The sequence below is a fragment of the Gracilinanus agilis genome, chromosome 4 (assembly GCF_016433145.1).
Source record: "Gracilinanus agilis isolate LMUSP501 chromosome 4, AgileGrace, whole genome shotgun sequence".
NCBI classification, from domain to species: Eukaryota; Metazoa; Chordata; class Mammalia; order Didelphimorphia; family Didelphidae; genus Gracilinanus; species Gracilinanus agilis.
In genome coordinates this window covers 359,587,429-359,610,650 of record NC_058133.1, presented here as the reverse complement: position 1 = coordinate 359,610,650, position 23,222 = coordinate 359,587,429, and the positions used below count along the sequence as shown (strand labels likewise).

Below are 23,222 nucleotides of genomic sequence, written 5' to 3'. Positions count from 1 at the left end.
CTTCCTTCCTTCCTTCCTTCCTTCCTTCCTTCCTTCCTTCCTTCCTTCCTTCCTTCCTTCCTTCCTTCCTTCCTTCCTTCTTTCCTTCCCTCCTTCCTCTCCCTCTCTTTCTCTCTCTCTCTCCCCCCCCTCCTCTTCTTACTCTCTATTTTAGTAACAACTCTAAGTCAGAAGGGCAAGGGCTAGGCAAATGGGGCTGTGACTTGTCCTGGGTCACAGTCACATAACTAGGAAGTGTCTGAGGTCAGATTTGGTCCCAGGTCCTCCCAACGCTAGGCCTGGCACTCTATCCACTGAGCTACCTTGCTCCCACATCTCTTTTTTATCCTTAAACTGAAAACTGCTCCTGGGCATGTGAGTTGTAGTGCCTGCTGCTACTAGAGATGCTAGAGTCTCCTTTCCTGGACTTCAAGTTGGGCAGACAGAACTCAATCACAGCATTTGAGAAATGCCAAGTACGCAAACCACAATTTCATCGAACAGGGTTAAGTATATAGCAGAAGAGGAACAAAGAAGAAACAAGACATGAGAATACTGGTAGACAGGCAAAATGACTTGAAACCTTCTTCCTGAAACCTGAGAGGGGGATTTTCTCAATAGGGTTCTGAAATGGCTTCTGTGGTGAGTCATGTTTGCTAGAGATGCTAACTTTCAAATCTGCAGTAGTATTCAAACCAATCAAACAACAACAACAACAACAAAAAACCTTGGGGAGAAAAAACAGAAAATCTCCCAGAAGGACAACATCCAGCCTATTCTAGAGCTTTTAAAGTACTCTTTGAAAAAACTTCTGCTCTAATAGTTGTTGTACTGATTTATCTGCCAGGTAACAGCCTTGTCCCTAGGCTACCTGTGGAATACCAAGGCTGCCTGTCAGAGAAAGTCCAATTGAGTCTGAGGCAAGCCAAACAGATGCCAATGGGATTATGGTCCCCTTTTGTGTTGAGCCAACATAATTCCCTTTGTCTTATAGAGACTAAAACATTGTCATCAAACACTGGACATCTTGTGGGTGACTCCTAGTAGCATCCCAGGACCTGACCTATGCACCTGAGCAATAGACTCATCAAGGATACCCCAGTGATAACCTTGGGGTTCTTACAGGGACTTACCTGCATATTATACTCAAGGGGGTCTGGGCTGCTGAGGAGAACAGGAAATGGTCCTCCATCTGCCAAGAATGTCCTCCAAGGAAACAGCACAAATGCCTGAAGGAATCAAGTTACAAAGCTGATGACATAATTCTGTAACAACATACCCGTACTGTGTGCGTATGTGTACACTGGAAAACAGACAATGGGAAACCTAATTATTTAGTAGGACCTTTGTTGTTGTTCAGTTGTTTCAGTGTTATCAGACATTTTGTGACCCCATTTGGGGTTTTCTTGGCAAAGATACTGGAGTAGTTTGTCATTTCCTTCTGCAGCTCATTTTGCAGATGAGGAAACTGAGGCAAACAGGTTTAAGTGACTTGGCAGGGGTCACACAGCTAGTGTCTAATGTTGGATTTGAACTTCCTGACTCCAGGCCTGGCTCTCTATTCAATACACCACCTAGGTGCCCATTGTAAAGCCTTTAGCATACTGACATTACTCATGGAACAATCCATGATGATAATTATGAGTGTAATAATATTATGGCCCAAATTGTTTTTCAGAGATTGGCTAAAAACAAGGCATATAAAGTCCTCAAAAATTTGTGGAACTAGGAAAACAATGTACACAACAACTACAGTGAAGTAAATGGGAAAAAAAAGAAATGGAGTAGTATAGAAGTAAAGAGACCAAGGTTGGCCCCAAAGAGGAGATATGAGAAGGGACCTTCCCTTGCTTCTTTGCACAGGTCGAGAACAATGTGAGCAGGGCACTGGATGTTGATACGTTGGTTAGTTTTGCTGGATGTCCCCCCCCCACTTCCTCTTTTTTATTCTTTGTTATGTAGAATTACGATTTGGGGGGATGGAGGGACAGACACATTGCAAAATGCAGGTAACATAAAATGTACATTATACATATTTTTATTATGTGTAAAATATAATATAAAATATGTACTTTTAAGATGTTGAGTATAATATACAATGAGGTAATGTGTATCCAAATAATGTTCCATATTATCTGTATTGTTATTGACACAATGTCCCCTCCAATGGTGTAGTTTCCAGTCATCCATTCCTGCCTATCTTAGACAATTCTTCTTCCATAAATTTGCCATAAAAAGCCCATAGAACATGCTATGGGATCCTCCTGGGATACCAATGGCTTATCTAGATGGTTCACATTTATTCTGGGCATGTGACTTGCCCATCCTCTCTTTTTGCTCATAGCTCCAAGAAACAGGTTTGGGGTCTTGTTCTAGTCTGTTTGAGTTGCCCTTTTCAGTTTTAGCCACAGGCTCCCCAATAGACCTGGACTCAGGCCAGGCCAGCAAGAAAGTCCTGAGAAGTCCCAGAAGAATTTGGACTTGGAACATGGTGGATTTATGCTATATAGCAGTGCTTCCCAAACTTTTTTGGCCTACCACCCCCTTTCCAGAAAAAATATTACTTAGCCCCCTGGAAATTAAATTTTAAAAAATTTTAATAGCAATTAATAGGAAAGATAAATGCACCTGTGGCCATCACTACTCCCCTGGATCACTGCAGCACCCAGCAGGGGGTGGTGGCGCCCACTTTGGGAATCACTGCTATATAGGAAGGGAGATAAGCTATGATCCTGATCCCATTCCCCTCTCCAGAGACTGACATGGCACAGAGAAAGGTTATGCTTTGTGTGTGTGTGAGTGTGTGTGTGTGTGTGTGTGTGTGTGTGTGTGTGTGTGTGCACATGCGTGGGTATCATGTGTAGGATACTGATGCTCTTGTTTTAGTTTTGAAATAAATGTTCCTTTGTAAAGCTAATCCAAATGTTAGGTGGCTAGATGGAATGAAGGTACAGAGGACCCCTAAAATTTGGAGGACAAGATTGGTGAGGGCTGGAGTCAAGAGCAGAGAAACTAGGCACCCCAATGCCCCCTAAAGGGTACTGAGAAGTCTTGGAGGAAGGGTGAAATGTAAGATATCCCAACTTTAGGTAGTGGGAGCCAAGGCAGTCACTGTCATAGACACAATTAAAAGCTATATTATAGGCTGCTGCCTTCTTTAGATCCCTTTAACATAATCCTGGTCATCTATTCTTTATTGGTTCAATTTTTAGACTTCAGAAGGTAAATCCTCATGTATCTGGCTTTGACATCTGAGCTGTGCCATTTCCAAGATCATCGTCATCTTCTTCTTATTCCTCTTTCTCTTCCTCCTGTCCTTCCTCCTTCTTCCTTCCTCCTCTTCTTTCTCATCTTAAAAGAAAACCTTTACTGAGGGCAGCCAGGTGGCTCAGTGGATTGAGAGTCAGGTCAAGAAACAGGAGGTCTTGGGTTCAAATCTGACTGCAGATACGTCCTAGTTATGTGTGATGCTGAGCAAGTCACTTAACCCCCATTGCCTACCCTCACCACTCTTCTGCCTTGGAACCAATACTTAGTATTGGTTCTAAGACAGAAAGTAAGAGTTTTAAAAAAACACCTTAATCTTCTGCCCCAGGAACAACTTGAAAACAGAAGGGCAAGAGTCAGGCAAACAAGGTTAAGTGATTTACCCAAGGTCATACAGCTAGGAAGGATCTAAGGCCTTGAACCCAGGCCCTCTCGACTCCAGGCCTGGTACTCTATCTACTAATCCACCTAACTGACTCCTACCCTTGGCTTCTGCCTGGGCTGGACCCAGAGGCTGAAGTAGTGGTTTAATGGTTGGAGATTCTCTCAATTTTCTGGGTCCAAGTCTAAATCAAATATGCTTGTTTAAGCCATAAATAGAAGTTATTCAGAGTAGCATTGGGCTTCCTTGTGATTCTGGGTGGGCATACTACAATAACTAAAAAAATTAAAATAAGCAATATATAAAAAGAAAAAAAGCATGCATAAAAAAATTCAAGCATCAACATTGTGGAGGGGCCAGCTAGGGGCATATAAGTTCTTTTCCTTGTTATCCTTTGTGTGAAATTAATATAAAATGTAACCCCTTACCAGCATATGCACATTTAGTCAGTTTGCTAGAAAGTCAGGTGTCCAAAGGGCTTCATGGGTACCTGGAGTCCTGACTTCCAAAAGTCCCCATGTGGCAGGTGATATGTCTGGAAGTTAGGACTCAGGACCTGGAAGCAGAAAAGGGGAGAGAGAGAAGGGATAAAGGCAGATAGGAGAAAGAGAGGGAAGAAGGAAAGGAAGGGAAAAGGAAAAATGTAAGGGAGAAAAGGAGAAGAAGGAAGAGAAGAGGAGGAAAGTAGGGGAAGATAGGGAGAAGACAATGGGGAGAAAAGAAGGAAATAAAGAGGAGGCAAGGGGAGAGGGGGATTAGGAGGGAGAAGGGAAGGGAAGAAAGGGAGAAAACTGAAATAACATTGTGGGGTGAAAGAGAATCTCACCATACTGAAAACTAAGTAAACTTTGAAGGTCTCCTACATACATAGAAAGAAAATTCAAAATTTAAAACATAGTGACAATATTGCCACTTTATGTCCTACTTTTCCTAAAGAATGATGTGTGCCCTTTATAAGTGTGTCTTACTCACCTGGTGGCTCTGTGGATCGAGGGGCCGAGGAAGGCAGAATTGTGAAGCAAACACAGACTTTACAAGAGAGTTGTTCATTGGCTGTAACCCGTGGAATAAGGAATCTGTGACAGTCTGGTAGGCAGAAATGTTTCCAGCAAGCAAAAATGTTCCTCTGACAAAATATGTATGTAATTTGTTAAAATCAAAACATTTTACTTTTCCATAATGCCCAAATATTCTTCCAAGTCACATTTTAAAATGAATTACTGAAAGCTATTAATTTATACTTCTCTCTTTTTTAGGATAAGCAAGCTGGGAAGACCATCTACAATTGATCCCTACAATTTCTTTCTTCATACTCACCTCTAAATCCCCTACAGTCTAACTTCCAACTTCATCATTCAAGTGGAAATACTTCAAAGATACCAATGATATCTTAACTGACCAATCTAAAGCCTTTTCTCAATCTTGACCTTTCTATGGCTTTTAACAGGTTGATTACCCTTTCCCCTCTGGATTCTTCTCTAGGATTTTGAAATACTGCTCTCTCCTGAATCTTTTGCCCACTTGATTATTCCTTCCTATTCTCCTTTGATAAATCTTCATCTACAGCACATGCATTAACTGCAGATGTCTAACAAGATTCCCTTGGGCCTTCTTCTCTTCTCCCTCTACTCTTTCACTTTGTGATCTCATCTGCTCCCAAAGGTTCAATTATCATCTTTATGCAGATGATTTCCAGATCTATTTATTAAGTCCTAATCTCTCTCTTCAGCTCCAGTGAACTCAAATCACCAATTGCCTTTTGGACATCTCAAACTAGATATCTCATAGGCATCTCAAAATCAAAAAGTCTAAAACAAAACTTTATCTTCTTTTTCTTTTCTTCTTTTTATTATTTTTTAAACCCTTAACTTCTGTATATTGGCTCCTTGGTGGAAGAGTGGTAAAGGTGGGCAATGGGGGTCAAGTGACTTGCCCAGGGTCACACAGCTGGGAAGTGTCTGAGGCCGGATTTGAACCTAGGGCCTCCCATCTCTAGGCCTGACTCTCAGTCCACTGAGCTACCCAGCTGCCCCTTTATCTTCTTTTTCAAATTCTACCATCTTCCAAATTTCTCTATTACCATTGAGAGTACTATCAACTTCTCAAAGGTTCCCTGAGCTTCATTCTGAACTTCTCATTCTCTCTCACCTTCCATATCCAATCTGTTGTCAAGTATTGTCCTTTCTAACTTCACAGGATCTCTCATAAATGTCTCTTTTCTATTCACAAAACTACCATCTGGACTATTGCAATAGCCTTCTGGTCTCCCCACCTCACCTCTCTCCACTCCAATCATCCTCCATTCAGTTATCATAGTGATCTTAATAAAGTGCAGGTCTGATAATGTCACCCCCTACTTAATAAACTCCAATGATTCCCTTTTACCTTTAGATACACATATAAAATCCTATTTGGTTATTAAAGCCCTCCAGAAACTGATCCTCTCCCTACTTCTTCAGTCTTTTTATACTTGACTCCTCTCCAATATAAGAAATTATTTTTCATAAACTGTATAAATTCCTCTATATTAGAGAGAATTACTGTGTATTCCTGTGTCTAGGATCTGAGTCATAGTTACCATCCGGTTTGATCCTTTTTGCATTTCATTTGTCCTTAGGAATCCAAGGATTATCTTTCTTTTTAACAGAATTTGGTTAATAAATGAAGAGACAAGGGATCTTTTCTTGTGTACATGACCTGGATGGAGAGGGGTGGATGGGTTGATGGACCACCTCTTAGTTAATTATCACCAATTAAAAATGCCTTGAAATGTTCCAGAGAGGAGCTGAAGAATGAGGTCCTAAAAATCTATTTACTAAGCAGCCTGACCCAGTTCAAGTTGTCCCTTATTGTGAGAGAGCCACAGATACCTATATAATTTTATTCGTTATGATGCTAGCCTAACCAATAAACCTAATATTCCAATAAACTCATATTCTTACTCCAAAATTAGTCTCTCTAGATAATTTTAATAATTATAACACCAAAAGGACTGTGGTCATCTTGTTGTTCCTCTCAGACAGCATTCTGTCTTCCAACTCTGTGCCTTTTCACATAACTGGAATGTAATTTCTCCTTATTGCTACCTCCTAGTTTCCCTGACTTCCTTCAAATTAGAGTTCAAATTCCATATCCTCTAGGAGACCTTTCCCAGGCCCCCTATCCTGCCTTCCTCGGTCTCCCTTAGACTTTCTTCTAACTCTACCTTGCATTTTCATTTTGCATATCTTGTATGTACCATTTAGGTTGCATTTTGTCTCTCCAATTAGAACTTAAGTTCCTGGAGATTGGTGTCCATGCTTTTGGTTTTTCTTTGTATCCCTAGTCCTTAGCAGATTGCCTGGCTAATAGTAAATATGCAACAAATACCTGTTGACTGACTGAATCAATAGAAAAGTCCCCTCTGAAGTCCCTTTTACCATTGATATTGCTTAGGGATTCAAGCTGCGGGTGGAATGATAGCCTATTGGGAATTCTGAAGAGAGGGTTTCCATTGCTGGTGTAGAGGAAGGAGATGGCTAGATAACTTTTGGGGCTAACTCAAGTAGTCTAATAAGACTTTGAGTTCCTTATTGGATATGCACAAGCATACTTATACATATTATTATCTAAGAGAGGCACTATGGCGCAATGGATAAAGAGCTGACTTTTGAACCAGGAAAGCTGATATTCCTGACATGCCTCTTACAGAGACTGGATGTGTGACTCTGGACACTCCATTTAAGCCTCTTCTAGGCAAACTCTGAGACTATGAGGCTGTGCTGGCACAGCTGACTTGCAGAGGTATAGGGAGATTCCTCATCTTGGAGTTCTCTACAATCAATTAAATTACACATCTAGGCTCTGTTCCCTATCCTATTACTTATTATTCTATTCCACAGTAAAAGGTCAGCATTGAAGGCACACATAAGGTCTCTGGGTATATGTCCAGAAGTCTGGAAGGTAATCCAACTTTTATCAGGGGCAACAAAAACTAGATGACTAGTTCTGCCCTGGTGATCTTATTCAGGTATATGACCCACCTCTACACTTTTGTCCAAGCTATTCTGGATGCCTAGAATAGGCTGATCTACAAACTCATTTCCAGTTCCTGAATTCTCTCAGTTCATTCAAGAACCATGAAACCTTCCTGGACTCTTCAAGGTGAAAGTGATCTCTCCTTCTTCATACAGCATTTTGACACTCTGTTCTCTGAATTTAGAAGCATAGATTTACACTTGAAAGGACCACAGAGATCACCTACTCCAACTCCTTCATTTTGCAGGAAATTTTGAAATGGGCTCAGAATTTGAGTGGTTTGTCCAGGGGTGCACAGCCAGTAACTATCAAAGGTAGGATTTGAACTTAAATCTTATAGGTTCCAAGTCCAACCTATTCTATCCACTGTGTTCCATTGCTTTGCCATCATAGCACACTCCTTTATTATTATTATTATTATTTTGTCAATAAATCAAAGACCAAAGATCAACAAATGTGGTTCTGTGACTGAGCCTGGTGGATCATAATAGTCCCAGGCAAACTCTCATTTGAGACTTCAGATATTAACCAGTCCAACCTTCCATCATGTTCAAGATTCTATTCAATAGGGCTAAATATACAAACTAAATACATAAACTCTAGTATTCCCCTAGAGAAATCTCTCTGGGTTGAGATCAAACCATTAACACTCTGATGAGAGCAGATCTATAAATCCATTTAACAACATGGTATATTGGGTAGTGATGGACCTGGAATCAGGAAGACCTGGCTAATGATACAACCCAGGCTAATGAAAGAACCAATGAATGAGAATTCGGAACCACATTGTTGATCTTTGGATGGAAGTTTTGAACTCAATGACATTGAAGTTCTTCAACTCTAAGATTCTATGATTTGTATGGTTCTCTAATGCTATCTTGTTTATAAATCATTTTTCCCAACTAGACTACATGAGTGGGAAATGTGAGTGTGTGATATTCTCTTTTTATTTCCTACTATTCCTGACAAAGCTCTGGATGCTTTAATTGATAATTGTTGGTTTGACTCTTTATTTGATAGCCCTGGATTAACTGTACTGCCAAAGGGTAGTTCTGCCAATAAAGTGCTCAGAGTACTTTTCCTAAAACAGGAAACCTTTATTTCACTTAGTGTAATCAGAGTCTCACATCTGGGAGAGATCTTCAATGTCATCCAGTTCAACTTTCCTTTCATTGCATATTCTTTCTTACAGGGTCAAATGTATAGGCTTGGAAAAATCATTTTGGATTGACATCAAACCCTCTATTTTAGTTGTAATTGAACACATGTAATAACATGATGTATTGGGTTATGATAGACAGAATCAGGAAGACCTAGGTTCAAATTATGCCTCTGATCCTTATGAGCTATGCGATGCTTAGTAAGTCATGACCTTTATTAGCCTCAGTTTCTTCAGATGCAAAGTGGGAATAAAAGTATCATTTCACAAAGTTGTTATAAAGATCAAATCTGATAATGTATGTAAAGTATTTTGTCATCCTTAAAGCACTAAATATATGTGAGTTATTATTGTTATTATGACTTCAATGGATATGTAATTTAACCAGAATGAGTATACCTTCCAATGCATATCAGACCCTCTCTATGACTTCTTGTTTCATACTAATCTTGCCCATATCCTTCTGTAGTTCCTGCAGGTCCATTCAACATTCTGGAGACCTTCATGGACCCCTTTTGTTATTTGGTGAAGCCTATGAACCCATTCCCAGTATAATGGCTATAAATCCACAAAATAAAATGTGTAGGCTTATGAAGGAAATCAATAGTACCGAGAAAGAAGTATTAAAATAGTTTATTTTTTAAAATCCAAAAGCTCTGGGTAAAGAACACCTGTTCTAGATCTTTTGAGGTTATGTGGATACCAGTTTAACAAATGTAACATCCATATTATCCCTCCATCTTGCCACGTGACCAGTCTACTTCTTTTTATATTCATATATCTTTCTGATACACAGACTTCATGATGTTTCTACTGTTCAACTGATTGTTGCTAATATATCACAGCCCAAACCTCTCTATGGTCTTTTGGGAGACCTGTACCTTTAATTGGTTGGAGAATGTAGAGTTCCATTCTTATCTTGGTTTTAAGGAGAAGTTTGAGTGCCACTAGGCATTGCATAGTTTCACAAAGGCAAGAACACTTGCTCTTATCCTATCCAATTCTGGTTATAGCATAATGTCCATCTACTGGGTCTAGCTAAGCTTTATGTATTGATAATTCAAGCTTTATATTCATCCATTCAGTTGTATATCATCATCTGCACAATAAGGCAATATTCATTCATTCCATTCACATTCATTTTTTTCTCCCCCATTTCATAATTGGGCCAAACTCTTTTAAGAGTTCTTATTGAGGAGTCTCTGCAAAGTTCCAGGATTTGATAAAATTGGCACGGTGTCATTCATAAACAGGAACATCTGGAAGAACTCACCATGTATAGGCATCCTTCAGACATTACTATCACAGTGCTGAACATCTTTGAGGTGCCTATATGCTTCACTTAAGATTACTAATCAGAAGGTCATCAAGCAAAATCATCTCTGTTGTTATCTTTCCTGCCAAAATCCAACCATCTTCATAATTTTGAATCAATCAATAAATATGGATTAATTGCCTACTTTGTGTCAGGCACTGTGCTAAGCACTGGGGAGACAAAGAGATAAAAATCAGTCCTTGTCTTCAAGAAGTTTATAATCTAATGGGGGAGAAAACATGCCAACCTATTTCTGTTTCAGGTACCATCATCCTTCCATTCACCAGGTACACAATCTGAGTCATCCCTAACTCTTCCTTCTGTCTTGCTCCATATTCTCAAAGAAGATACCAAGCTGTGCTGATTCTACCTGCACTACTTTTCTTGTATCTGTCCCTTCTCTCTTCTCACAGAGACCTTTATCACCTCAAGGCTGAACAACTGCAATAACATTGGAATTGGTTTCTTTGTCTCTAGAGTGATATTCCTAAAGCATGGGTCTAGCCATGTCACTCTCTTATTGTGTACAGGGAATGGGAAGTAGGTCAGTATAGCCTGAATATAACATATGTAAAGGAGAAAAATGGGCAATAAATTTGGAAGGATGCCCTTGACATGTCTGTAGACTATTCTCATAAAAATTTTATAGAGATAGGAAACTACTAGACATATAGTTACTAATATTCTCTCAGTCATTTCTACCCTCTCCTCTCCTTTCCTCTCGTCTCCTCTCCTCTCCTTTCCTCTCCTCTCCTCTCCTCTTCTTTTCTTTTTTGTAAGAAGGTCCATTACTCTTTTCTAAGTATGTAGTATCCTCTCCTCTTTTATGTATCATGGAAATCCAACCCTCAATTCCCTTGGAACTGGATCATCTCTTTATTTATTCCACCCACAGAAGGCACAGAATAAAATGCTGGGCTTGGTGACAGGAAGCCCTGAGTTCAAATTCAGCTTCAAACACTTACTAGCTGGATAACCCTGGGCAAGTCACTTAAACTTATTTGCCTCATCTGTAAAATGAGCTAGAGAAGGTAATGGTAAATCATGCTAGTATCTTTGCCAAGAAAATTTCAAATGGGGATCACAAAGAGTTGGACAGGACTGAAAAATAACTGAACAACAATTTCACTTGGTCCTCTCATCATTTCTTGCAGCAAGTAAAGGACCATGATATTAGAGTTCAAATGAGGTGTCTCTATGGATACTGCTGGAGAAAAAAAATTTGCTATAGAAGAAATCTTTATAGATTTCAATTTTTATCTGTTTCCTATCCACCTTCTAGAACAATTATCAGTGTCCTTCCAGGTCAACATCTATGATCATATATCTAATTTAGGTCTCCTGCCTAACTCTCTAAATTTGTTTTTCCCTTCCCTTTTTACTTTTCTTTAAGATGGCACTGCTTATAAATTTCCATTGTTTTCTGGCAAATATTTTACCAGTGAGTTTATATTCTAAACCATCTTTGTCCTTGAATATTATATTTCTCTGGTTAACCAGGAGATCAAGTGTTAGGCTGGCTGAGGTAGTTTCTAGGCTCTTTTCAAAGGTCTATGAAATTTCAGAGTCTAAGGAACTTCAATGGCCATCTAGTCCAATCCATACCTGAAAAAGGATCTCTTCTACCACACCATCAAATCAGTAGCTATTAAGGCATTGCTTCAAGATCTCCAGTAAGGGTGAACTCACTATTTCCCAAAGCGATTCTACTTCCCAAAGCGATTCTACTTGCACATAGAGCTAATTTTTAGAATACTTTTTTCTTAAGCAAGGGACATAGAGACTGATAATACTGCCTAAATGTGGACTCTGATTAGAGGCATTGCATCAATCTTCTTTGTAATTTCCACCCATTGTTCCTTGTTTTGTACCTTCTTGAGCCAAGAAGAATAGGACAAAAGTCACAGTACTTTTCCATAGGACAATCCTTCAAATATTTGAAAATAATTGTAACTGTTTCCTGTCCTTCCTCCTCCCATCGCCTGCCATCTTCTATTTTCTAGGATAAACGACTCTTGTTCCTTCAATTAGGGAATGAACTTAAGATCCTTTACCAACATGCATGCCTCCTCTGGGCAATTCCAACTTATCAACATTTCTACTAAAATCTGGCTCTGAAAACTAAATTCAGTACTCCAAATGTGGTCTTACTGAGGTAGAGTTTAGTTGTAGGATTATAACTTTTATTGAATTTGCTTTCTTAGCTTCCAAATCACACTAATGTCTGATATTGAGATTCCTAATCACTAAAACCTCCAGATCTTTTTCTTTTAAAAATTATATTAATAAAATAGAAGATTTCCAAGCATTTTGATGAAAAGACAAGAATAAACAGAAAATTTGGTGTCCAAACACAAGACCCAAGAGAAGCCTAAAAAGGTAAATGAGAAAGAAAAAATTTAAGGGACTCAATAAGGTCAAATTCTATGTAATTCTACATGGAAAAAAGATATTTGTAATTCTTAAATATTTTTATACATATTAGAGCAGTTAGAAGGAGTATACATAGACAGAAGGTGCAGGTATACATTCAGTAGGATGACATGATATGCAAAAAAATTTTAAGGGGTGAAAAAGAGGATTTCGCTGAGATAAAAAGGAAGGGAGAGTTCAAATGGGGTAAATTATTTCACTTAAAGAGGCATGAAAAACTAATACAAGGAAGGGGAGGATGAGGGTGGTGATGGGCAATGCTTAAACCTTACTCTCATTGTAACTGGCTCAGACAGAGAATAATAAAAAAATATTAATTTGGGTATAGAATCCTATCTTAATCTCTAGAGAAGCAGGATGGGAATAAGACAAGGGGAGGGGTGATAGAAGGGAGAACTGGGGGGTGACTGAAAACAAAACACCTGTGAGGAGGGACAGGGTGAAAGGAAAAAGAATAGATCAAAAGGAGAAAATAAGATGGAGGGGAATATACAATTGGTAATCATAACTGTGAATGTGAATGGGATCAACTCATCCATAAAATGGAAGCAGATAGCAGAATGGATTAAAAACCAGAATCCTAATATATGTTTACAAGAAACATATGTGAGGCAGGGGAGACACACAAAGAGTAAAGGTAAGGGGCTGGAACAGAATTTATTGTACATCATCTGAAGTAAAAAAAGCAGGAGTAGCAATCACGATCTCTGATAAAACTAAAGCAAAAATACATCTGATTAAAAGAGATAAGGAAGGAAATTACATCTTGCTAAAAGGTACTAAAAATGAAGTGATAGCAATACTAAACATATATGCATCAAATGGCATCTCCTTTTTTAAAGGAGCAATTAAATGAGTTTCAGGAGGAAATAGACAGTAAAACTATACTAATAGAGGATTTCAACTTCCCCCTTTCAGATCTAGATAAATCAAACAAAAAAAATAAACAAGAAAGAAGTAAAGGAAGTGAATGAAATCTTAGAAAAGTTAGAACTAATAGATCTCTGGAGAGAATTGAATGGGAATAGAAAGGAATATATTCTCTTTTCAGCAGTACATGGCTCCTACACAAAAACTGACCATGTATTAGGTGTAATACAGGATTATTAACATTTCCATGTTGGCTTGGGGCAACCTGTCAGTTGCCCTGGTTGGAATGTTGACTGTGGCATGAGCCACAGGGCAAGCACCAACTGCCAGTTGGGCCAAGGGTTTATAAAGCCCTGGAGATCCAGGGCTGGGTTCTGGGTTCTTTCCTGACTTCTCCCCTGACCTCTCACTTGCCCCATACCCCTCTGGGGCCCTGGGTGGTGGGAGCTGGAATGTGGGTAGTTGTTAGGCCTAGAATAGGGTTAATAGAATAGAATAGGTGCTAGCTGTAGAGAGGATGATATGGGCTGTACCAGGGCTGAGCTTGAAACTGATTATAAATGTCACAAGGATCCAACCCAGGTTAACAGAGTGCTAGGTGAAACTCTCACTGCTAGACACCAGGCTCCTTTAAGATGTCGAATTCCAGCCCCTTTCCTGCTGAGGAAGTAGCCTCCTATTGGGGTATCGTAGGTTGACAGGAAGTGAATATTGGACTTCTTGTCCTACAGTAATGGAGTATATTCCTGCTGAAACTGATCAGAACCTTTCCTGTTGGTTGTCCCTGCTTGGCCTTAGATGGTAAGCAATAACCACAAAGTTCTCAGGTTAAGCCTAAGGGGTTTATTGATAACAGGAGTATAGGGGATAAGGTAGTGGAAAGAGGGTTAGGAAGTAATGAGAACTAAAGGTGAAAGATTTATCTGACTCAAGTTGCTATTAGGTCTTGTCTGGATGCTCTTTGTGATGGCAAAAAATTGGAAAATGAGAGAATGTCCTTCAATCGGGGAATGGCTGAACAAATTGTGGTATATGCTGGTGATGGAATACTATTGTGCTCAAAGGAATAATAAACTGGAGGAATTCCATGTGAACTGGAAAGACCTCCAGGAACTGATGCAGAGTGAAAGGAGAAGAACCAGGAGAATATTCTATACAGAGACTGATACACTGTGGTACAATTGAACATAATGGACTTCTCTACTAGCAGCAATATAAGGATCCAGAACAATGTTGAGGGACTTATGAGAAAGAACGCTATCCACATTCAGAGGAAGAACTGTGGGAGGAGAAATACAGAAGAAAAACAACTGCTTGAACACATGGACTGATGGGGATATGATTGGGGATGTAGACGCTAAACAATCACCCTTGTGTAACTATCAATAATATGGAAATAGGTCTTAATCAACGATACGTGTAAAACCCAGGAGTGCATGTCAGCTACAGAGTGGGGAAGATTTGGGGGAGAGGGAAAGAACATGAATCATGAAGTCATGGGGAAAATATTCTAAATAAAAAAATTAAAAATATATAGGTAAATTATTTCTACTTTCTGAAAAATCTTCAGTGTTCTACCCCTATAGTTCTACCTCTCTGTAAAGAAGCAATAGAGAGTATCTTCTCATATCTCTTTCTTGGGGATCAAACTTGGTCACCATAGTCACAAACATTCTGTTTCTCTTGTTTAGTCAATCCTCTAGCTTGCCAGTTTAGAAAATTTTCAAAAAAGGAAAATAAGGTTAGACTTGCATGAGAGGAGGAAGAGGAGGAGGAGAAAGAGGAAAAGGAGGAGGAAGAAGATTTTTAAAAAGCAAATAAGATTAGATGTACATGAGTTAATAATAATAAAAATAGTAATAATAATAACTTCTATAGAACACTTGCTAGGTGCCAGGTATTGTGCTAAATACTGCACAAATCATTCGATCCTCACAAAAACCCTGTGAGATAGGTGCTCTTATTAATCCCATTTAACAGATGAGGTAAGCAAAGAACTTGCAAAAGCAAAGGTGACTTGCCTAGGATCACACAGCTAGAAAGTATCTGTGGCCAGATTCAAATTTGTCTTCCTGGCTCTATGCCCAGCATTCTATCCACTATATCATGTAGTGCTTTCCTTCTGGTGATTATCTCCAACTTATTCTTTGTATATCTTGTTTAGATGTAGTTGTTTGCATGTTGGTTTCACCCTTTTAGACTATAAACCCCTTAAGAGGAGGATCTGTCTTTTACCTTACCTGCCCAGTGTCTGGGACATAGTAGATGTTTAATATGGAGAAGGAAATGGCAAACTAGTCCAGTGTCTTTGCCAAGAAATTCCTAATTTGGGTTACAAAGAATTGGACACAACTGAAAACAACCCAACTACCTCAAATAATAGGTGTTTAATAAATCCTAGTTGATTGACTAATTTGATGAAGCCATACTGTCTCTCTGTGTTCATGATTTTAGTCTCTGTGGAATCTGATTTATATTGGTTAAACTTCCTTAGGGAATATTGATAGTCAATGCTGATGCTTATTCTTTTATCTATTTTCCATCCTTTTGTGTCAGTAGTTTGTTTAAATAGAGATTATAGTCAATCTTAACCTTAAAGACTCCTTTTTATCAGGAGATACTATCTGCATGGAATTCACTTAGTCTGCCCCCTTAGTGACAAGGGATTAATTTATTGTGACTTTTTTTTAGGTTAGCAGATATTGAATTCTCTTCTAAATACTTATAAACTATACTTAATAATAGTTCAACAATTTTCCCCAAGAAATTGGCATCAAGCTTATTGGATTTTCAGAATTTAACTTCTCTCACTTTTCAAAAATTATGATAATGTTTTCTCATCTTCAGGCTTCTGAAGATTTTCTTCCTATTTTCTAATGATTTCTGGGGATTGTTGGCAGCAGCTCTAAGATTATGTTAGAAAAATCCTCTACCACATGAAATGTAAATCACCTAGATCTAGGGAGGCTTGTGCTCTATTCCTTCAAAGCCCTTTGGTACAATTGGTGTTTTCTCACCTACCTTGAGCTATCATATTCCCTCTATGTAGTTTGCAATCCTATGGATCCTGGAGCAGAACTGCTTCAGGAGAACTTCTTCCTAAAGCATTCTTTTATCTCAGTGAAAAACCAAAGAACATCCAAATTTGACATTCTGACAGATGATTTCTGATGGGAAGATGCTTCTCCCTAGTTTATTCTCTCAGCTTCATTTCTATCTGCCTTTCCAGTCAATCTTCTTCCTTCTTACCTATTACTATTTAACTTTTGTCTCCATTTCACTGGTTTTCTGCACCCTGGACTTTCACGTGTTTTTCCTGTTCTGGCGAGTTTAGGCACACCTCTTAAATTCATACCAAGTCACTGAAAACACACGTCCTGACTATTTCTGAACTGTCAGCATCATCTCCATACATATCTTTGAGCTACTGAACTCAGATTAACTCTATGGAAGATTCCAGTTCATTTCTAAGTCTGAATCCTGAACGTTATTCAAATCACATCCAAATTACAAAATCAAAGATTTGGACAATAATAATAGCTTAACATTTACCTATTGCTTACTCTGTGCCAGGCATTGCACTAAGAACTCAACAATCATTTTCTCATTTGATTCTCGAAACAACTTTGAGAAATAGGAGCTACTATTATCTGTCTTTCACAGATGAGGAAACTGAGACAAACATAGATTAATGACTTGCCCAAGTTCACACAGTAAGTTTCTACATTCTCTTGACTCTAGGCTCACTGCTATATCCACTGTGCCACTTAGCCATCCTGGATGATTTTGCTCTCATAAAAAGTACAAATAATATGCTAATTATAATGTTATTTATTTGGTGCTTAGAAGCTTGCAAAGTGTTTCATGTAGATTATCTTCACTTTAACCTTAAAAATAACCCTATAAAATAGTCACTCCAGATATTATCATTTTATCACTGTTCTAATTTTTTTATTTAATTAAGTTAGAACATTTTCCCATGGTTATAGGATTCATGTTCTATCTCTCCTCTCCTCCCACCCTCTCCCATAGCCAATACACAATTCTACTGGGTTTTACATGTGTCGTTGATCAAGACCCATTTCCATATTATTGATATTTGTGCTAGGGTACTCATTTTGAGTCAATATCCCTAATTATATCCCCATCCTCCCATGTGATCAGGCAGTTGTTTTTCTTCTGTGTTTCTACTCCCACAGTTCTTCCTCTGAATGTGGATAGTGTTCTTTCTCTTAGGTCCCTCATTATCACTGTTCTAATTACATTAAACCCTGCAACATTACAAAGCTTTGTAAGTAAAATCCAGAGCAATGCACAAGAGATAGGCTTCGTTAGCCAGAGTGGAAGGACATAAGAACTTCATATTGTCCATGCAATTAGACAGACAGACACCAACACACTCACAGCAATGACATCCACACTGGAGCAGAGTGCCATAACTTGTATGGATTGCCTGGTTTGAGGTTTTTGTTCATCTTATTTGAACAGATCTAGAAGTTGGCTTTTGAAAATACTAAACAACTGAAACTCTCCAAGGGTCCTCTGATGTTTCATCCTAGTGTGAAGTTCTCGAAGGCCATGACCCGTTCTGAGACCAGGCATGAGCACTAGCAGTTCTAACTTGTTGAAACAGCTTTGAGTTTAGTTTCAGAGACAGACCAAGTCTTCTGTCTGCAGACCAAACAAGCTAAGCACTAAGGGGCTCATTACCGAGAGATTATGAATTTTTCTGGCCACATGACCAAATCCATGGTAATGAAACAAAGACAAATTACAAAACAGCCCTGGGCAGCTCCTGCCTTCATTGATAGTTGTCTGAATAGTGGAAAGGGGCACAGAGGATGCTAAAAATCACGTCGTTTTTCAGATCATCAGTAACTCAGCTGCTGTTACTCAAAAGGTGATCAGTGAATTGATTTCACAAGGAACTGAGCTACTGCTGTATGGACATTCTTGCAATTAATGAAACCACTAGATAAAAGAAGTTGTATTTAAGTAATTTTTCTGAGGGAAGTGAACAAGAGTTGGCAGAGTTTGTTTCATCATGTAGGTGCCCAAAGGCAACAAGGGACATCATTTCATGGGTCGTTTGGCCATTTTGTCTTTCACTGCTTATGAAGAGCAGAAGAAAAGGGAGCACTGAAGAGATTAGCTATAGTTCACGTGCCTTTATATGTGGCATAGGGAGAAGAGGTAGAGAAATTCTCAAAGGATTTGACAAAACCCTTCAAACCAGGGTTATGTATCCTTTGCAAAAGTAGGCATGGGGGAGGATGGGGAAAAGTTGGAAAACACAGGATAGGTTTAAGAAATTAAAAAAGCAGGGCAGCGAGGTGGCTCAGTGGCTAGTAGGAAGTGTCTGAGGTCAGATATGAACCCAGGTTTTCCTGTCTCCAGGCCTGACACTCTATCCACTGTGCTACCTCGATGCCCCCTTGCCTAAGAATTTTAAAAATGTATTGATGTTATCTCTCCCCATTTTTGCATTTCTATCACTATTTATTAACTCTTATCCAATAAAATAGAAGTCCTATCTTAGAACAAATAAGAAAAGTATTGTTGTTTTCTCCAGGCCTGTGATATCATAGGAGTAAGGAGCTCCCAGTAAGGAAATCCTACCAATGTAGGTGGGCATTTTCTTTTCAATTTAAGAATAGTTACATGGGGTGCCAAAGAGTTAAATGACTTATCTAGGACCACACAGTCAGTATGTATTGGGGGCTTGGACCCAGATCTTTTGGGGTCCAAGATTAGTTCTTTATCTACTAGGCCACATTGACAAGAAATAAGTATAGGTAAGTAAAATAATTCATCATGTTATCTAGGTCTGAAAACAAATGTTTCATTCTGCACACATTGCCCATCACCCCTCTGCCAGAAGGTAGCCAAGAATATATTCTTCATAAACAGAGCTAGAAGGTAATATGACAAGCCCCAAATATCACAGAAAATATTTTAACAGAAAAAATGCCTGATTATATGGAAATAATTTCAGAAAATTAGCTGCCTCTGTGTAGTCAGCTCATTAGAACAAGAGTCAAGAGATCAACAAATTTGAAGAAAAGATAAAGATGAAAGGAAGTTGCTTTAATACAACAACCAAGAGCCATAACTTCAATATGATCTATTTAAATAGGCCATCAATCACCCAAATAGAGAACAGGAAAAAAAAGACAAAAATACTTATTGAGCTTAATATTTACCATTTCTTGCATTAGTTTAACAATAGTAAAAACATCTCAATCAGGGGGTCCAGCCAAAAAATACTTCCAAACTCCTGGCCAGTTATTTCATCTTTGTGCCAAGCAGAAAGACATGGCGGTCAAGGGCCACACAGGTTTAGAATACAAATTCATTTTTAAAATTCTGTTGAGGAGGGTGGTGGGAAATTATGAACAATACTGCCTTAAAAATAGTGAAAAGCAGCAGAGAAGGTCGAAGTTCTGTAGAATCTATACTCGGGCTAGTAGTGAGTCTGAGAGTCAACCATAGGATAGACTGAGAACCACACTGAGTTTTGTTTTGCTCTGCTCTGTGAAGCCTGGTGGGAAAAAAACAAGACTTGGTCATCATACTTCAAGGTATAATAAAAATAATATAAATAATAAATAGTAATATTAATTTGTCAAATAATAAAATAAGTAATAAAAATATGAATTCTTTTGAGGGCCAAGGCTGCTTAATTTTAATCTTTATATCTTTAGCACCTAGTGTAGGAACCAGAACATAATAGGTACCTATGTATGATTGTTGATTATGATACATGATTCTGCTTGATTAGAATGCTCATAAGCAAGCCAAAAAACATGAAGACAAATGCAGCTTATGTGCAAATGTTCACTACAGAGGAGAAAGTACTAATAAGGTCCTCTAAATTAACTTACCTAACTAACCACATTTAGTGATTGCAATGTAAAAGCAGATACGGGAGAAATGGCAAGAATGATGTTGAAAATAGACAAAAGTAAAAAATATTAGTTTTATCTGCATTTTTTAGTGAAACTGCAAAGCAGCCACAAAAATGAGGAAGTAAGCAACTGCCTTTTCTTGGAAAAAGTTTAATCTTGCCAATCAGTGAGAACCAGCAGATAAGGATCAAGGCCAGGTTAGATTATAAACTCATGTACAAAACTTCATAGAATATGTTGGCAGGAAAAAAAAGTGATCTATCCTCACAAAACAGTAAAAAGTGGTTAGATAGAAAAAGAAGTCTGTAGAGAGCTTAGCATGAGATCCAGGGAAGCCTGATAATCTCCAGAGCATCGGTAAATGAAACCAGGAGAGCAACAGCCTTGAAATGAATCAATGTTGCAGGAATCTTTATTGTGATCTATTTTTACCAAACATGATTAGTGTATTGGGACTGATCTACCTCCATAGCTAATATGCTTTAAGATGAAATGGAAAAAGGAACCTGGAATTGAACAGATACACAGAGAAGAGATCTTTGTTGGATATGACTTAATGTCAATGGTCTCAGGGACTGATTCTTGATATGTCTCAAAAGAGATGAATGTTCACACATATACAGACACACATTTGTTTTAGAATAAAAAGCAAAAAACAAAGAATAACTGACATGTACAGCTTGAATATATGTTCATTGTCTGGAAAGTATCTGGAGAATGCCACTGGATTGTTATCTTCAAGAGAAACTTAAAGCCAGTTTGATCTGGCTTTAGCATACCCCTGTATGTCTGAAAAATACTCAGTGAAAAATTATTTGGGTCCAACATGAAGTAGTAAGAGGTCAGGATGGATTGCATTTGGATATTACGGAATGCTTTTGACAGTTCCAAACTATTGCCTGCCACAAAAGGCTGGCTTTTAAAAACACCATTATTTCCCCAAATTTAGAAATCCCTTACTAGTTCAAAGATTTTCAGAGGAATCAGAATTATGAGCTCAAAGAAATATATTGGAGGAATAAGTAAATTGTAGCATATTCTTGATGATAATTTGTGAAATAGAAATGGTGGATTACAGAAGATGTCTGTGATGGGAGAAAGAAATGGCCAAATTATATATTGAGAAAATGAGTTAAGAGACAGATAACCTGTCAGGCAGATACTCTTGAGGCATTGGAAGAACTAGAGGAAGACCTTCAGCGGAGATCCAAAGGAAAAGGACCTTCTGTGGAGGATTTAGAGGAAATCTTCACAAAACTCATTACAGAACAAGGTGTGGAGAGGATGCAGTCTCCATTAGGGAAAGGAACATCCACAATGGGATCACGTATGAGTGAGTAAATAAGATCTTAGATCTGGAATTGGAAAGGAGCTCAGTTGAGTCCAACCCTCTCACTTTTATAGATGACCTTGGAAGTTATGTGATTCCTTCAGGTTAAATAGGTAGTAAATATTACAGGCAGAATTTGAATCCAGGTCTTTTGCCTCCAGAGCCAGGGCTCTCAATATTGTACTAATAAAGTATTTAGAAGATGTCTTCTGCCCAGGTAGACCCATACCAGAGGAGAGGTGTGTAAGGACAAAAATCTTGGGCAATATTTAATAGGAATCATGAAGTTTTTTGTGAAATTAAAGGTGAGTCTGCTGCTTGTGCCAACTATCTTCCTGCCAATAGCTTGTTCAAAATGAAGTTGGCTACATACTTGAACTCTAGGTCTTCTCAACCACAAACTAAATGCCAGAATGGTTTTATAATTTTCCAAATTGCCTAAGCAATCGATGAGCATTTATTAGGTACTTACTATATGTCAGACACTGGTCTATGAGTTGGGAAGGCAAAGAAAAGTGAAAATCTGGCCTCAGACACTTCCTAGCTGTGTGACCCTGGGCAAGTCACTTAACCCCAGTTGCTTAGTCATTTAACCTCAGTTGCTTAGTCTTTAACACTTTTTTTGCCTTGGAACTGAGATTTAATAATGATTCTAAGGCAGAGAGTAAGGGGAAAGAAAGAGACAGAGAGAAAAGAAAGAAGGAAGGAAGGAGGAAGGAAGGAAGGAAGGAAGGAAGGAAGGAAGGAAGGAAGGAAGGAAAGCAAAGAAGGAAGGAAGGAAGAAAGAAAGAAAGAAAGGAAGGAAGGAAGAAAGAAAGAAAGAAAAAGGGAGAAAGGGAAGAAGAAAGAAAGAAGAAAATAGTTTCTGCCCCTAGGGAGCTTATAATGAGGGAGACAATCATTTATATCTCTATATATCTATATGTCAACCATATAGAGATGGTTGTCTTTGTGTGTGTATGTGTGAGTGAGATACCACCTTTGGATTCACTCTGTCAACTCACTAGCATGGGTCCCCAAAGGAATAACTACTTTTTCAGGTCCTAGAGGTTATCCTGTTGGCTTAGAAGAGTGCCTGGCACATAGCAGATGCTCAAAAAATGTTTTTTGACTTGATGATGGGGGGCCACCTCCTAATGAATGTACTGGCCTTGCCTGTTAAAGGTATAAAACAGGGAAGTAAGACCAAAGAGTGGCTGATTAGCTCAGGTGAACTGGTGTTCAGTGCTGCTTTCAAAGTTCTACATCATGAGAGATTTTTCAGTAATGTCACAGTTAAAAAAACACCTTCAAGTTTCCAAAGCACAATACATTCTTTTCCTCACTTAATTCTCATAGCCAATAGCACTAAGTACTCTGTCTATCCTTATTCTACACCCTCACCTAGATAAAGTGACTTGCCTAGGGTCACACAGCTGGTAAGTGCCTAAAGGGGGTGGGGAGAGGTGATAGGAAACCAGGTGTTCTGGATTCCAAACCTTTGCTCTATCTACCACCCCATTCTCTTCCCCTTAAAAACCATTTATTCCTACTTCAAACAGAGGTAGCCCTGTTTATAGGTT

General features: G+C 38.6%; 1 protein-coding gene across 1 annotated transcript in view; it reads right to left on the bottom strand.

The window, feature by feature from the left end:
* The window catches only part of LOC123246558, a 228,958-nt gene that overhangs the window by 49,471 nt on the left and 156,265 nt on the right, over positions 1–23,222 (bottom strand). The window contains exons 31-32 of the mRNA XM_044675405.1: positions 4,601–4,754; positions 1,113–1,208 (exon numbers count right to left, since the gene is read on the bottom strand). Coding sequence (XP_044531340.1) covers positions 1,113–1,208; positions 4,601–4,754 — 250 coding nt within the window. The remainder of the gene's footprint in view (positions 1–1,112; positions 1,209–4,600; positions 4,755–23,222) is intronic.